General features: G+C 55.2%; 6 protein-coding genes across 6 annotated transcripts in view; 2 read left to right on the top strand and 4 right to left on the bottom strand.

The window, feature by feature from the left end:
• Positions 1-3,903, bottom strand: part of pms1 (PMS1 homolog 1, mismatch repair system component) — a 4,523-nt gene extending 620 nt beyond the window's left edge. The window contains exons 1-6 of the mRNA XM_068745972.1: positions 3,878-3,903; positions 3,458-3,602; positions 3,075-3,257; positions 2,892-2,994; positions 2,656-2,819; positions 1,328-1,444 (exon numbers count right to left, since the gene is read on the bottom strand). Coding sequence (XP_068602073.1) covers positions 1,328-1,444; positions 2,656-2,819; positions 2,892-2,994; positions 3,075-3,257; positions 3,458-3,589 — 699 coding nt within the window. The 5' untranslated portion in view covers positions 3,590-3,602; positions 3,878-3,903. The remainder of the gene's footprint in view (positions 1-1,327; positions 1,445-2,655; positions 2,820-2,891; positions 2,995-3,074; positions 3,258-3,457; positions 3,603-3,877) is intronic.
• A 371-nt stretch (positions 3,904-4,274) lies between these two features.
• Positions 4,275-6,531, top strand: ormdl1 (ORMDL sphingolipid biosynthesis regulator 1). Its single transcript, XM_068746218.1, has 4 exons — positions 4,275-4,365; positions 5,193-5,372; positions 5,464-5,615; positions 5,705-6,531. Exons 2-4 carry the CDS (start codon positions 5,199-5,201, stop codon positions 5,838-5,840), a joined length of 462 nt encoding a protein of 153 aa, XP_068602319.1. The 5' UTR covers positions 4,275-4,365; positions 5,193-5,198; the 3' UTR covers positions 5,841-6,531.
• Positions 6,532-6,564: 33 nt separating this feature from the next.
• adat3 (adenosine deaminase tRNA specific 3) lies at positions 6,565-7,602 on the bottom strand. Its single transcript, XM_068745973.1, has one exon. It carries the CDS (start codon positions 7,591-7,593, stop codon positions 6,565-6,567), a length of 1,029 nt encoding a protein of 342 aa, XP_068602074.1. The 5' UTR covers positions 7,594-7,602.
• Positions 7,603-7,803: 201 nt separating this feature from the next.
• Positions 7,804-9,063, bottom strand: alkbh6 (alkB homolog 6). The gene is made up of 2 exons (XM_068746688.1): positions 8,995-9,063; positions 7,804-8,662 (listed from the first exon to the last, which is right to left on the bottom strand). Exon 2 carries the CDS (start codon positions 8,655-8,657, stop codon positions 7,953-7,955), a length of 705 nt encoding a protein of 234 aa, XP_068602789.1. The 5' UTR covers positions 8,658-8,662; positions 8,995-9,063; the 3' UTR covers positions 7,804-7,952.
• Positions 9,064-9,449: 386 nt separating this feature from the next.
• osgepl1 (O-sialoglycoprotein endopeptidase-like 1) lies at positions 9,450-11,216 on the top strand. Its single transcript, XM_068746623.1, has 7 exons — positions 9,450-9,658; positions 9,746-10,133; positions 10,239-10,443; positions 10,510-10,658; positions 10,735-10,865; positions 10,947-11,018; positions 11,096-11,216. Exons 1-7 carry the CDS (start codon positions 9,450-9,452, stop codon positions 11,175-11,177), a joined length of 1,236 nt encoding a protein of 411 aa, XP_068602724.1. The 3' UTR covers positions 11,178-11,216.
• Positions 11,217-11,289: 73 nt separating this feature from the next.
• On the bottom strand, positions 11,290-13,407 carry fkbp7 (FKBP prolyl isomerase 7). The gene is made up of 4 exons (XM_068746644.1): positions 13,208-13,407; positions 12,737-12,888; positions 12,399-12,526; positions 11,290-12,152 (listed from the first exon to the last, which is right to left on the bottom strand). The coding sequence occupies exons 1-4, from the start codon at positions 13,405-13,407 to the stop codon at positions 11,991-11,993; spliced, it is 642 nt and encodes a 213-aa protein (XP_068602745.1). The 3' UTR covers positions 11,290-11,990.
• Positions 13,408-13,625: the final 218 nt, after the last annotated feature.

Consider the following 13,625-nt stretch of genomic DNA (forward strand, 5'->3'; position numbering starts at 1 on the left):
GAGAATCTGTGAAAACAGAAAGGCTCAGACCTCCACCAAGCAGCTCGTTCCCCTCCTAACTGGATCGACGCCGTCCACACGGAGATCTGGATCAGCACCGGAATGTAGCCGTCTGTTCCAGGTGACATTCCCAACCTTTCCTGAACATTCCATCGAGATCCGTCAGTACGTTTTTAAGTTACGTCGCTAACGCCGGTCTTCGGCATCGCGATCGGCGGCTAACAACCCGGCGGCGGACGCTAACCTCGGCGCAGCCGCGGGTGAGAGGCTAACAGGGAATGCTGCGCGACTCCCCGAGCCGGGAATGGGTTGATCTCAGTCACGGGAACGTTCTGTTCCACTCCCGATGTCTAAACATCGACCCGATTCCCGAGGAAGACGCCGAGTCGTCGTGTTTTAGCCACACGGAACGCTTTCCTGAAGCCGAATCTGATGACTCGACACTCCGTGGAGAATGGAGGCTCGTAAAAAAATTATGGAACGCTATTAATGTTGTACAGATTGCGAGTGAAACAGCTGCGCCCCCCCCCCCCCCCCTCCCCTCATTATGGGCAGCGACGCACGCAAACGAAGTTAATAAATGAACGGCGGTTTGAGGTCAGGGCACATGTGCGCCGCTCTCCTTCTGCTCATTAGGGTCAGTTTATGAGAGCACAAACGGCACCTCTGGGCCCCCCGGAGGGCCCCCCCCCCCAAAAAAAACCAGTGTCCCATTTTGTTCTGCAGAGGAGCAGCTCCTTTTAACCCTCCCCGAGCGAGGCCCCGGCGAAACGGCCAAGCCGCTGCCCTTGATCGCTAAGCTTTCGCTCTCTTTCACTGCGACAGGAAGTCGGAGGAAAAAGGTGAAAGGTCGCTCTCATAAGTGGGGAACCGGCGAGCAGCAGCAAAATAACAACAACAGAGTGGAAAAGGAGAGCGGCGCCGGGGTGGGGGGCGGCGCTCCACATCTGTCGGGGCGGATTAGCCGGGGAGGCGGGCAGCAGGTACGAGCCCACCGGCGCCTAGCGTGACTAAGCAGAACGTTAGCGCGCCGCGGTAATCGAATTACGAACAGAAAGCACTCACTTTCCATCAGGCAAGAAGTCGGGAGAAAAGGGCAAAGGGAATAGTTGGCGAGCCGCCAACTGACCACATTTGCTGGCTCCAGACCAGCCGGTCACGATGAGGTCGTTGGCCGGCGGTCAAGAACAGCGTGCTGCTCAGAAGCGCCGCATCTCGCCGTTTAACCTGACCTTATCGCCGCCGAGGACGCTGTCCCCCCCCCCCCGGTGCGTCTCAGGTTGTGGCCTGGTTCCCCGTTTCCCCTCCCTCTTCTCCCCGAACTAACCTCCGGTTGCTCCTGGCGATGGTGGCACGGGAGCAGGTTGCCGACGGCGCCGGATCCCAGCGTCGCCACGAGGGCGCTTCTGTGATCGGCCGCCCGGGCCTTCTGCCAGACCGCCACCTGCAACCACACGACACCGAGAGTCCACGTCAGGCGACACCCGGGCCCGCGGCGCCGGAGGCGGGATCGGAGGGTCGCGCGTTTGGTTCCGTGTGTGCAGCAAAGCTCAGGAGACAAATATACGGAAGAGCGTGAAAAATAAAAACGTGACGACGTAACGGAATGATTCCACTCACATTCCGGCACATCTGATCTCTGGGAATGACGTCGCCATGACAACACGAGGACGCCGCGGTGCGTTTCCTGGGACCTCTGTGTGGTTTTATTTTTTTATGTCGGACGTAAAACGACTTCGGCTGCAGTTTGTGTTCGCCGGTGTCGGTGTCACGAAGCACGCGCTCGGCTACGACATGCGAATCGGTTCCTGAAGGCACCGTGAAACACGACCCGGGCCGAATAGCGTGACTGGGGGGGGGGGGGGGGTAAGGGATAGGGGCAACTGGGTGCTGATTGTACAAATCAGCACCCCCCCCCCCCCCATAACACTTCTGTGTACACACTGACTCAGCCCGAAACTGAATCCGGGGTTAAATTCGCAGCTGCGTTCAGCAGCTTTCTCCCAACAGGCGGCCATGTTTATTTGGGGGGGGCTGAAAGAAATGTGTAATTGCAGAATAATTCCGCCGCTGATTAATCAGCTGTTATGTGAAGGAACAGGCCGACACCAGCTTAGAGATACAGAACACAAACGTGTAAATGTTAAAAACTCGAATGCGTTTTTATTTAAATCTCCAGCGGTGCACGGAACGACACGTGCACGCTTCCAGACGTCCATTAAAAGCCGCCAGCGAACAGGAAAGCCATCTGAAGACTGACAAGGACACCTGGTGGCCGCTGCTCACAGAGTGCTCGTTTCCACGGCGACACACAAAGTAAAGTCATCACAACGTGATCCTAGAACGAGCCCGTTTAATGACGCGACTCGGACCTGAAGACGGAGACGTCCCCGACTTTGTCCTGAGCCCTGAAGACGGAGACGTCCCCGACTTTGTCCTGAGCCCTGAAGACGGAGACGTCCCCGACTTTGTCCTGAACCCTGAAGACGGAGACGTCCCCGACTCAGCCCGAAACTGAATCCGGGGTTAAATTCGCAGCTGCGTTCAGCAGCTTTCTCCCAACAGGCGGCCATGTTTATTTGGGGGGGGGGGGGGGGGCTGAAAGAAATGTGTAATTGCAGGATAATGAGCCCTGAAGACGGAGACGTCACCGACCTTGTCGTGGACCAGCGTGAGCCTCAGGCCGGGCTTTATGATGGCGTACGCCAGCAGCAGGTCCTGAACGCGCCTCAGTTCGTCCCTGCACTTCTTGGAGGACGAGTAATACTGCCGTCTGACCGGGAGGTTCTGGAAAAGCTTCCGGACGCTCACAGTGGTGCCTGGAAGAGACGAGGAACAGGAAGTGATCACCCGCGTCCAACCCGGCCTGGACGCCGCTGTTGGCGCTTTACCTTGACCCAAGTGAGACGGCTTCTGGGAAACGACCTCCCCCGTGAAGTTGAGCGCGTACTGAGTGCTGACGTCTTCGTCCTCCGTCTTCGTGATGACGGCCACCTGACGGGGGGGGGGGGGGGGGCGGCGATGAACGAGCGCCGTTCGTTCTATTATCAGCTCAGACTCGAGTCGCTTCGCACCTCGCCGACGGCGCAGAGGGATCCCAGCGCCTCTCCCCGGAAGCCGTACGTCTCCAGTCGCTCCAGGTCCTCCTGGCCGCCGATCTTCGACGTGAAGTGTCTGGCGGCCATCACGGGGGCGTCTTCGGCTTTGATTCCGTGGCCGTTGTCTCGCACTTCTATCCGATCCAGACCGTAGTTCTCCTGAAGTACAGGATCCGACAGGAGAAAGGAGCGCCGCGAGGCGTTGTTCAACGGGAAATTATTGTCTTACAGAATCGTTCCATCAATCAAAACCAACTTCGAGGTGCAGCTAAAATCATTTGAAGCTGCAAACATGTCGTATAATTACGAATACAAGATGCACCAACGACTTTGTGACAGAATCATCCAACTCGAGGTACCAGTTTGACATCGACGCTCGACGCCCCGGCGTCCAGAGCGTTCTCCATCAGCTCCTTCACCACGTTCACCACAGAGGCGATGACCTGGGAGCTGGACAGCAGCCGCACCGTGTCCGGCGGCAGCTGCTTCATGCTGCTCGGGCGCCTGACGAGAAGATGAAAGGCATTCAGGTCGCTGTTTCTGGGCCACGACGAGGGCGTGGCGTCTACGGATGAATGGATGATCAAAGGGAATGGGGATGAGACTGATGGAGGGACCGAGTTCATGTCGATTTTTAGCCTAGCGACAGACTCGTTAGCATAACAAACCGGAATTGGACCAAATGCTGACACGCTAAATCTAAATTAAATGATAATTTTCCATTAACTTTGTTAATATTTAGTCCGTCAAAGCTTTGTTGGTGGAAATCAAACACTGACTTGTTCGGATTCTCTTGACAGCAGCTCCTCGGTCGGTGTTTGGTAAACAACAGACACGAGCCGGAAAACAGTTCGTTCCCGCCCCCTTCCTCGGACGTTGATTGGCTAGAAAGCGGAGAGAGGGCGGGTATAGAAACCACTGGGAATTGAACCCTGAACTGAAACTCGTAGGTGCTATTTATTTCCGTCAGGCTATTTTTTAAATCAATGTCGGTGGCGTTATCACACCACGGGAAATGTAACTTAAGCACAACTAACCATATTAATCGAATAAATATCATTGGAATTTTAACGTAGCCTTTTACGTAGACACATTTAACACATACGAGCCTGAGAAGTCAAGACGCGGGGCAGCAGTGAATGGTTTGAAATCTACGTCACTTCCGCCTGGCTCCGTCTCCGACGTGCCGTCTGAGCAACAAGAGGAGAAATCGTTTCTGACCGTAGCTCTTTGCGCCTACAAGTAATTCCTCTGTACGCAACTACTTGTAAGTTTACGTTGCTTTGGTACTAATTGTGCTTGTTGCCGCCATAAAAGTGTTTTTTTATTTTTATGTACGTATTACCTCTGGCTAACTGGGTTTTAATAGTGGCGGTGTGGTCTAGGGTATTTACTGGAAACGAACATGTCCGGGGTTGTTTACGTACCTGTTATAGAGGCAAAATGGAGCTTAAAGAAAATGTATCATCGGGGTTTATGACGAAACCAGTAACGGCTTCGTTCCATTGTTTATAAAAGGGTATTTTAAACAAGGTACTTACTTCAGCGATGAAACTGGCCAGGAATTAGACGGAGCCACTGGCGGCGTTTCGAACATCAAAACACGTATTTTTTTTGTGTCCGATTAAAGTCAATTATTGTCCAATACTTTTGTTTTTAAAGTTGTCTCGGGCCTGCCGGCGGTCATTTTGTTGTTATCGATCCAATAGATCTGTTACGTCATGCATCAGCTGGATATCTGGTCGACCGAGGTGAACGTCAGCGCCCTAATGTAATAAGTAACGTAACGTGAGGGGAGTAGTTGACATTTACCCCCCCCCCCCCCTCCCGTGGGGCAAGGCGCGCGCGCGCGTACCTGTCTTTTGACACCTACGTCACCGCGCGCGAGGCCTTTATTAGGGATGTGGTGGGAAAAATGCTGCTAATCACCTTCCATCCAGCAGGACGTGCGTGTGCCAGAGGGCAAAGTGCACGAAGATGGTGCAAGATCTTATCACGCACGCACACACACACTTACAGGGAGGGGAGAGTGCAGCAGCTGGATTTATGAATTAGCATAGCGAGTATATTCGTGCACGTGTCCGTCTTCCGCAGAGCGCGATGAATGTGGGCGTGGCACACAGCGAGGTGAACCCGAACACCCGGGTGATGAACAGCCGCGGCATCTGGCTGACGTACGCGCTCGGCGTGGGGATGCTGCACGTCGTCCTGCTGAGCATCCCGTTCTTCAGCGTGCCCGTCGTGTGGACGCTGACCAACGTCATCCACAACCTGGCGAGTGGACTCTCATTGGACGGCGGCGTCCCTCGGGGTCGTTATCCACGCCCCCACCCCCCCGTTCACCTTTGTTTTTCTGTCCTCGCAGGGAATGTACGTCTTCATGCACGCGGTGAAAGGAACGCCGTTCGAGACCCCCGACCAGGGGAAGGCCCGCCTCCTCACGCACTGGGAGCAGCTGGACTACGGCGTGCAGTTCACGTCGTCGAGGAAGTTCTTCACCATCTCCCCCATCATCCTGTACGTGTGTGTGTGTGTGTGTGTGTGTGAGCCGCCTTTCTGGTAGCCCCGCCCCCGCTCTGTTAGTGAACGTCTGTCCTCCTCCGCAGGTACTTCCTGGCGAGCTTCTACTCGAAGTACGACCCGGCCCACTTCGTGGTCAACACCGCCTCGCTGCTGAGCGTCCTGATCCCCAAGCTGCCGCAGCTGCACGGCGTGAGGATCTTCGGCATCAACAAGTATTGAGCTGCCGTAGACGGGTGTTACTTCCTGTGTGCGTGCGGCGGCGGGAGGCCGGCGGGACGCCGACGGGACGCCGCACGCATCGTAACTTATGTGAATATTGAACCCTTGTGTGGTTTTTGGTTCTGGCCCGTACGGTCCTGGGCTGGCCCGGGCAGCGGCGGCGCTTCTTGGTTCACTTCCAGCATAAATAATGAGTATGAATAACCACGAAGATGCCCCCCCCTCCCCCCCCCCCGGTGTATGTTTACTTCCTCCGGCGAGGAGCCCGCGTCTCATCGCTTATCGGTACGGTCACTTTTTGTAACGGGCGTCGAACGGCGTCCACGCCGAGCGACGAATGGAATCATCGTCATCATCGATGCTTTTTGTTTTTTGCTTTATGTAAATCGTTTGTTTGAAATTGATTTGAAAGCTTTTTATTTTTAAACGGATCTCGTGTACGAGTAGAAATGGGATTAACGCTTTCAGATTAAAGGTCGGCGGCGTCTTCGGCGGCGCTCCGGGTCGGGACGCTTCGCTCGCCGCGGCTCTCGAGACTTCCTGTTGATGATTAAAATGTTTGTTTCCACCGGTTTGTCTCTGGCGTGTCGGACCGCAGCCCCCCCCCCCCCCCCCCCGCGTCTCCGCCTTTAAGGTTATTGCTGCTGATTTTCCTCTGCTTCAACTCATTTGAATGATTTAAAGCTTTATTAAAAACACAACGTGCTGTAACTCTTTCCTTGGGTCAAACGCCGGCCGTCGGGTCCGTGCGTCCGTCACGGAGCTCTTCGCACCGCCTCCCCAGGACGCCTTTATAAACTTCAAAGCGATGGTTCAAATCTTTCAGCACGTGGATTTTGCACGCCGTCCCCAAAGCGCCGTTGGCGGAGGCGGTCCCGTAGAAGACGCGGCCGATCCGGGAGTGCACCAGCGCCATGGCGCACATGGTGCAGGGCTCTCGGGTCACGTAAAGGTCGTAGCCGGTGCACAAGTACGGCTGGGAGCTCGCCGCTACGCCGGGCTGCTCCTGATTGGTTGGAGAGAACGTGCAAGCGGGGTGTCTGTCAAAGGAGTAGCACCCGCCCCCCTGGCTCCTCGCCACCAGGTCGATGCACACCATGACGGCGTGATGGAGGGGGTGGTCCCGCCTGCAGTCGTGACCCGCTGCAACGATCCTCTCCAGCGCCGGGTCCACCACCACGGCCCCCACCGCCTCCATCCCCGCCGCCCCCCCGGCCCTGGCGGCGCTCAGCGCCGCCGTCATGTACGCCTGCATCCGGGCCTTCTGATCCGGACCGAAGAGCTCGCCTCTCATGGCGCCCGTCACCCGTTTGTCCTCGTGGAAGGACGTGGGCCAGTGCCGGCTCACCAGCTCAAACTGGGCCCGGGTCAGGGGGGGGCGCGAGGGCACCCTGACCACGAAGGGCTCGCCCAGCCCGTGGCGTCCGACTCGATCCGGGGGGAGCAGCGCGTCGATGTCGGGGGCCTCCGCCCCCGGGGCGTCGCCGACGGGGCACAGGAGGACCTCCAGAGGGTGGGGGCCGCCCGGCGCCGCCACGGCGCGCACCCGCTTCACGTGCTGCAGCCGGCCCAGCGGGTAGAGGCCGCTCAGCTCCCGGACCAGCCGGGACGTCTCCTTCTTGTCGACGATGGGGGCGGCGAACGCCTCGATCAGCGGCACGTCCCGCGACTGCTCGTCCGACAGGACGGGACGGGCGAGCCAGGCGTCGGATGCGTCGGACGAGCCTCTCCGGCGCTTCGTCTGCGGCTCCATCGTTCGGCCGCTGTCCTGCGAGACGGGAGGAGCGTCAGTGGATTTCCAGGACAGGGACTTATCGAGTGTGTGTGTGTGCGTGTGTGTGTGTGCGTGTGTGTGTGTGTGTGCGTGTGTGTTTGTGCATGTGTGTGTGCGTGTGTGTGTGCGTCCTCAGCGCTAAAACCAACAAATAAATAATGGACACACAAACACAGCGATTAACATTTTTATAGGCTCAACAATCAAACAGTGAGGGACAGCTCTGCGGCCTGTCTGTCCTCTTTTGTCCTCTTTTGTCCTCTTTCGTCCCGTCCAGAGGACGGCGCGGAAGACATTCCCTCCGAAGAACCAAACAGGCCAGATCGACGTTCTTCTCTTCACTTCCTCCCGAGCACGAGTTTCGTCTTCATCACTTTCGGTACGTGCCGGACGGTCAGGGACACCCGTGTCCCTCGGGTCAGCGTCTCTCCCGGCGCGGCGCCGGCCGCCGCCAGGTTGGCCACCTTGTCCGTCAGCGTATCCCGGGCGACGGGCCGGATGCCGTGAAGGAGCCGCCGGTACGTCTCGTCCTGCAGGATGAGGAGACTCCGCGGCTTCAGCAGCAGCGAGGCGACCAAGCGGCTCGCCTCCGTCTGCGGCGCGGCGCCGCCCGGGCCGCCGACGGGGGCGTAGAGGTCCAGGACGGCGTGCGAGCCCAGGCTGATGGTGGTGACGGTCGGGTGGTAAAGGGGGCCGTCCTCGTGGGGCATTATCCCCTCCCCTTCTTTGTACTCGTTCACCAGCACGTGATTGGCCGTTCTCCCTCCGAACGCACCCAGAGAGGAAACTCTGTCGCAGTACGCCCGGAGCCAGTCGGGGATCCTTTCCGCCATCATGCCTTTGGGGTGCGGTGACCCCCCCCAGTTCTGAAGCCTCCTGCCCGACAGCTGGGTCCACTTGGTTCTGGGAGACCCGTAGACGCGTCGCTGAAGGTGGGACTCCTCGTCTTCAGTGATGAAACCTGGGATGTAATAAACCGTCGGCGGGGCGTCGCTAACAACGAACTGCTTCAGCTCGTCCGACAAACAAGTCGGATGCTCCATGGCTCCTTCAGGGAAACACGAAGCGTTCAGTAAACCAGCGCTTTCACGAAACGCCGACTTCGTGACGTCATACAGGAAGTCTCAGTATAACCTGGGTCATTTAAGTTACCATGACAATAAGTAATAACATTTCAGTCACGTGTATTACGTGTTTAAGAAGTTACTGCGATATTTATTCAAAACGCACTTTTCCTGCGTCCGTAAAGGCACCACGTCACATTACGTGCGACATTCTTTTTGAACGCGAAGCAGCGCCATTTTAGTAGTCGCAGCGCCGCTACCGGAAGCAAACCAAAACATATCGATGATTATAAGTAACACAAAATGTCGTATTTACCCCCTTTCTGCGTTACGACCTCGGACGGAAACACAGTTTGGTCGCTCCTCGCTGCTCGCCGCTTGGTCACGTGATTTCCTGCTTGTGCATCGGCATAAAATGTCCCGAACGGAAATCACCGAATATTTGGTCCTATTCCTTATTTTCTAAATTTCTTTTTCAAATAATGTTCTTTTAAAAATAAATCACCTTCACACGTACAATGGTAGCCTGGTGTTTGATCTATTATTATCATCATCGCCTTTTCGGGTCCTTAATCCAAGGTGAAAAGCTCGAAAGTGCACGGATTTATTTACGTGTGACACCGCCAGACGGAAACGGAAGAGCAGAAAAGACTTGTGGTCCAGACTCGGCTTTCTTGTTGCCGCTTTCGTCTGTGTTTATTTTCCACATTATAAACCCAAATGGCGGCTCCGTGTTAGGTTGACCTTTAGTTACTGGACTACAAACACAAGATGTTCCCTCCCAAAGTTCAACGTCTCCTTCGGGTCCTCCATTTAAGAGCAGCCTGTTGTTGCTCCTCCTCCTCCTCCTCCTCCTCATCATCGTCCAGGCTGGTTCTGGGCATCGAGACGAGCTGCGATGAAACCGGAGCCGCTGTGCTGGACGAGTCCGGCGACATTCTGGGCGAGTCTCTGCATTCGCAGAAAGAAGTTCACCTGAGGTGGGTTAGGGTTAGGGTTAGGGCCGGTGTCGGGTTCACTTCCTGCGGGCTCCCGCTTTGACACGCTTTCTCCTCTGGGTGCCGCAGGTCCGGAGGCATCGTCCCCACGGTGGCGCAGCGGCTCCACAGGGAACACATAGAGCGAGTCGTCCAGGAGGCCCTGACCCGGAGCGACGTGGACCCGAGCCGGCTGGCGGCGGTGGCCGCCACCGTCAAGCCCGGCTTGGCCCTGAGCTTGGCCGTTGGCCTGGAGTTCAGCCGGGGGTTCGTGAGGCGGCACGGTAAGCCCTTCATCCCAATCCACCACATGGAGGCCCACGCCCTGACCGTCAGGATGCTCCAGCCCGTGGCGTTCCCCTTCCTGGTGCTGCTGGTCTCCGGCGGCCACTCGCTTCTCGCCGTCGCTCGAGGAGTCGCCGACTTCCTGCTGTTGGGGCGCAACCTGGACGAGGCCCCGGGCGACATGCTGGACAAGGTGAGCTCGGTAGAATGTTGCCGACGCGACGCCGGCTTCTGGGACGGACCTGGAACGTGACTGAAACCAGTTTGACCCACACGATCTGCGTTCTGGAATCCACAGGTGGCCAGACGCTTGTCCCTCATCGAACACCCGGCGTGCTCCAGACTCAGCGGCGGGCAGGCCATCGAGCTCCTGGCCGAGGGCGGCGACGGGAAGAGGTTCGCTTTCAGCACGCCGATGGCGCGGACGCTCGACTGCTCCTTCTCATTCGCCGGCCTGCGGAACCAAGTCACGGTGGCGATCGTGAAGAAAGAGGCGGAGGAAGGTACGGGGACCGGCGGAGCCGTTAAAGTGTGAAAATGAATGTCGGGACGGCGTTCGTGTCTCGTAGGCGTCGCACGGGGGACGCCGTTGTCGTGCGCGAACGACATCGCGGCCGCCGCGCAGCACGCGGTGGCGTGCCACCTCGCGAGGCGCACACATCGGGCCATCTTGTTCTGCAAGGCGAACAACCTGCTGCCGCCGAGCGGCCCGACCTTGGTGAGCGCTTTTCGTTCGGCTCGTGGCGATCCGGTGAACGACAGCCGACTCAGGGTTTGCTCCTTGCTCGTCCCAGGTGCTCTCCGGAGGCGTCGCCAGCAACCGGTACGTCCGCAAGACTCTGAGCGTCATCGCAGAGACGGCGGGACTGCGTCTGCTCTGTCCTCCGGGCGAATTCTGCACGGACAACGGCGTGATGATAGCGTGGTGCGCACGCCGCCGCTCGGGGAACGCTTTGATTCGCCGCATTGGAGTCCGTTCCAACAAAGTGCGCTTCTTTACAACCAGGAATGGCGTCGAGCGGCTGAGAGCGGGGGAGGGGATCCTGCCGCCGGGCGTGGATGTCCGCTACGAACCGAAGTAAGTCGACGGCGATTGATCTGTGGACGGCGCCGGGACTCGTTTTCTCTGGCGTGCTGATTATTATAACGTCGCAGGGCGCCGCTGGGGGTCGATTTGACAGCAGAGGTGAAAGCAGCGGCCATCCGGCTGCCGCCGGTCAAACTGGAGATCAACTGAGGATCAAGTTCCAGTTCAAAGTACAGCGTATGAACAGTAACTATTTAATAAATGTATTTTTATACATCTCAGGTGATTTATTTTTATATATTTCAAAATACAACATGGGATTTTAAAATCAAAGTAACTTTTTTGGGTTTGCTGAGGCACTTTGTTCATTAAATAAAGACTTTTTATTTTACGTCACACTAAGGTCCATACTTGACTGTTTGTGGCTGAGCACTGCCCCCTAGTGGTTAGTTTGTGCACACTTCAACAGGAATTGAATTAAAAAAAAAACACGTAAAACTTACACGTAGTGAAAATGAAACCCATCAATGATTAATCCCTTTGAGACGGAAAATCAAAGCGAAAATGATCAGAAAACATTTATCTGGTTCTTTCTCTCCAAATATGTTCCACACAAATGCAAATATTTTGTTCTCCATACAAAATTTGCAGCAAAAAAAAACAGAATCCATCGTTTCCACCAAGGGAATAAGAAAAACGTGACTTGTGGCACTTTCCCATTTACACTGATTTGTTGACAAAATACAAGAACCGTTCAATTAATCATTTTCACCATAAAAATTGAAACTTGTCTGAAAATACAAACATGGCCACTGCAGTCACTTCGAGGCGTCCTGAGAGCCGGTCGCTCCGTCCAGCGCTACAGCGGTCAACACAGAGGCTTCTTCTATGTGCTGCAAAATGTAATCAATACTGATCAAATATACGTTTGATCACGAAAATAAGAATGTCAGTCTCCTAAAGTATAAAAACGTGACCGTGTATTTTTCCTCTCATCTATTTTGGGAACCCAACAGAGCAGCTCTAGAGCTCGTCGTGTTTATATATATTGTACTCCTTCGCGCTGAGCTGTCCGTCCTCGTCCTGGTCGTTCCTGCGGAGGATGTCATCGGCAATCTTCTCATAGAAAGTATCGTTCCGTGGTTTCCCATCCTTCTCATACTGCAGCTTCAAGTGTTTCTTTATCTGAAAATAAAAATACAAGATATATTTCATACTCTAGAAACTTTGGGGTTGATTAATACTAATAATTATCGTTTACAATCAACAGATGTTTACGATATGTGCCGTTTAGATGTGAACTTCATTCCTTATGATGTCACGAGGACAGGGTGCTTTTGGGGGGTCTTTTATTGCAGTCCTCCTGCCAGGAGGGGGCGCCAGGCTCCATCACAATGGATGTATATTCTGAAGATTCTGAACTGTCGTCACCTCATCCTTCGTGAGGCTCCTGTCGTTATCGAGGTCCATCTTCCCGAAGGCCTCCAGGCTGCGTGGCCCCTGGGACACGGAGTAAACCTCCACCTCAAAGACCACCGTGGCGTTGGGCGGGACCGGGCCTGGTTCATCGGGGGCACACAAAGCAATCCCAACTTGACTTTACAGAGTTAAAGTATGGCGTTGGATTGAGGTAATTTAGTGAATAAATCACGACAGCTAAGCAAAATTAAATTATTTGTTGTTATTTTTACATGATGACAATGAATAAATTATTCATTTGACCAAGTTGCAGCTCTCTGTGTTGAGAAATATCTTTTTGTTTTTCTTACCTTTGCCGTCCACCCCGAAGGCCAGGGCAGGTGGGACGGTTATTTTCCGTTTCTCCCCGGCACACATGTCGTCCATGCCGATGTCGAGCCCCTTGATGATCTGTCCCACGCCCAGCACGAACCACTGAGGGTGACCCGCTTTGTCCGACCGGCTGAAACGGGAGCACCAGAACTTCAGTCCGTACCTGCCATGGTGTTCTGCTGCCATGTTCTCCAGGCTCTGATCCGGATCTGGGAGATTTAACTATTGATTTGCTGAAGGTCGATAGGACAGGTCAGACGGTACCGGATGGAAAACAGACTCAGAAATACTTTTTATTGAAATTAGAATAAAAATAATAATAAACGTGATTCTGAGGAGGAGGTTTTAAAAGTGGGATTAAGAACTACAAATTGAGTGTAAAAATCAAACAGCAAGAACTACAGCACATTCTCTGCTGTTGAGTTGTTGTTTGTTCTCAGCCCACCAACCTGCAGTAGAACTGGGAACCGTCGGCAGCGAGGAAGCCGTCGTAGTGAACGTTCATCAGGTCTCCCCTCTTGCTCTTGGGGTGACATTCCTCGGGCTTGAACACGACGTGTATTTCCACCTCGCCGTCCGGCTCTGCTGCCGCCGCAGCCCGCAGCAGAGAGAGGAAAAGGCCCGCGGCGCAGATCACGGGCCTCCACATCACGCCGCTCTGCGTTCGTGGCAGGAAGACGTGGAAACTTGGAAAGAAGCTTCAGCAGCGCGCCGGGGGAAATTGATGCCCTGAGTTCGGACTGTTAGGCGGTTCTTCAAAGTCAAAGCCCGCCTCCTTCAGCACGAAAGTGAGTCCGGATGTTTAGAGGACCGCGTCACCAAAAACACACCGCACTGGGGGAGAAGCTCGAAAGAGAAACTTGCACA

This window comes from Brachionichthys hirsutus, chromosome 12 (genome assembly GCF_040956055.1).
Source record: "Brachionichthys hirsutus isolate HB-005 chromosome 12, CSIRO-AGI_Bhir_v1, whole genome shotgun sequence".
Lineage (NCBI taxonomy): Eukaryota > Metazoa > Chordata > Actinopteri > Lophiiformes > Brachionichthyidae > Brachionichthys > Brachionichthys hirsutus.

Coding starts and splice junctions, on each gene's coding strand:
- ormdl1 (XM_068746218.1), top strand. CDS start 5,199: ATGAATGTGGGCGTGGCACACAGCGAGGTGAACCCGAACACCCGGGTG. Junction 5,373..5,463: donor CCAACGTCATCCACAACCTG/GCGAGTGGACTC, acceptor CTGTCCTCGCAG/GGAATGTACGTCTTCATGCA. Junction 5,616..5,704: donor ACCATCTCCCCCATCATCCT/GTACGTGTGTGT, acceptor CCTCCTCCGCAG/GTACTTCCTGGCGAGCTTCT.
- adat3 (XM_068745973.1), bottom strand. CDS start 7,593: ATGGAGCCGCAGACGAAGCGCCGGAGAGGCTCGTCCGACGCATCCGAC.
- alkbh6 (XM_068746688.1), bottom strand. CDS start 8,657: ATGGAGCATCCGACTTGTTTGTCGGACGAGCTGAAGCAGTTCGTTGTT.
- osgepl1 (XM_068746623.1), top strand. CDS start 9,450: ATGTTCCCTCCCAAAGTTCAACGTCTCCTTCGGGTCCTCCATTTAAGA. Junction 10,444..10,509: donor GAAGAAAGAGGCGGAGGAAG/GTACGGGGACCG, acceptor CGTGTCTCGTAG/GCGTCGCACGGGGGACGCCG. Junction 10,866..10,946: donor AACGGCGTGATGATAGCGTG/GTGCGCACGCCG, acceptor CTTTACAACCAG/GAATGGCGTCGAGCGGCTGA.
- fkbp7 (XM_068746644.1), bottom strand. CDS start 13,407: ATGTGGAGGCCCGTGATCTGCGCCGCGGGCCTTTTCCTCTCTCTGCTG. Junction 12,889..13,207: donor GGTTCCCAGTTCTACTGCAG/GTTGGTGGGCTG, acceptor CTCCCGTTTCAG/CCGGTCGGACAAAGCGGGTC. Junction 12,153..12,398: donor GGAGCCTCACGAAGGATGAG/GTGACGACAGTT, acceptor TTTTATTTTCAG/ATAAAGAAACACTTGAAGCT.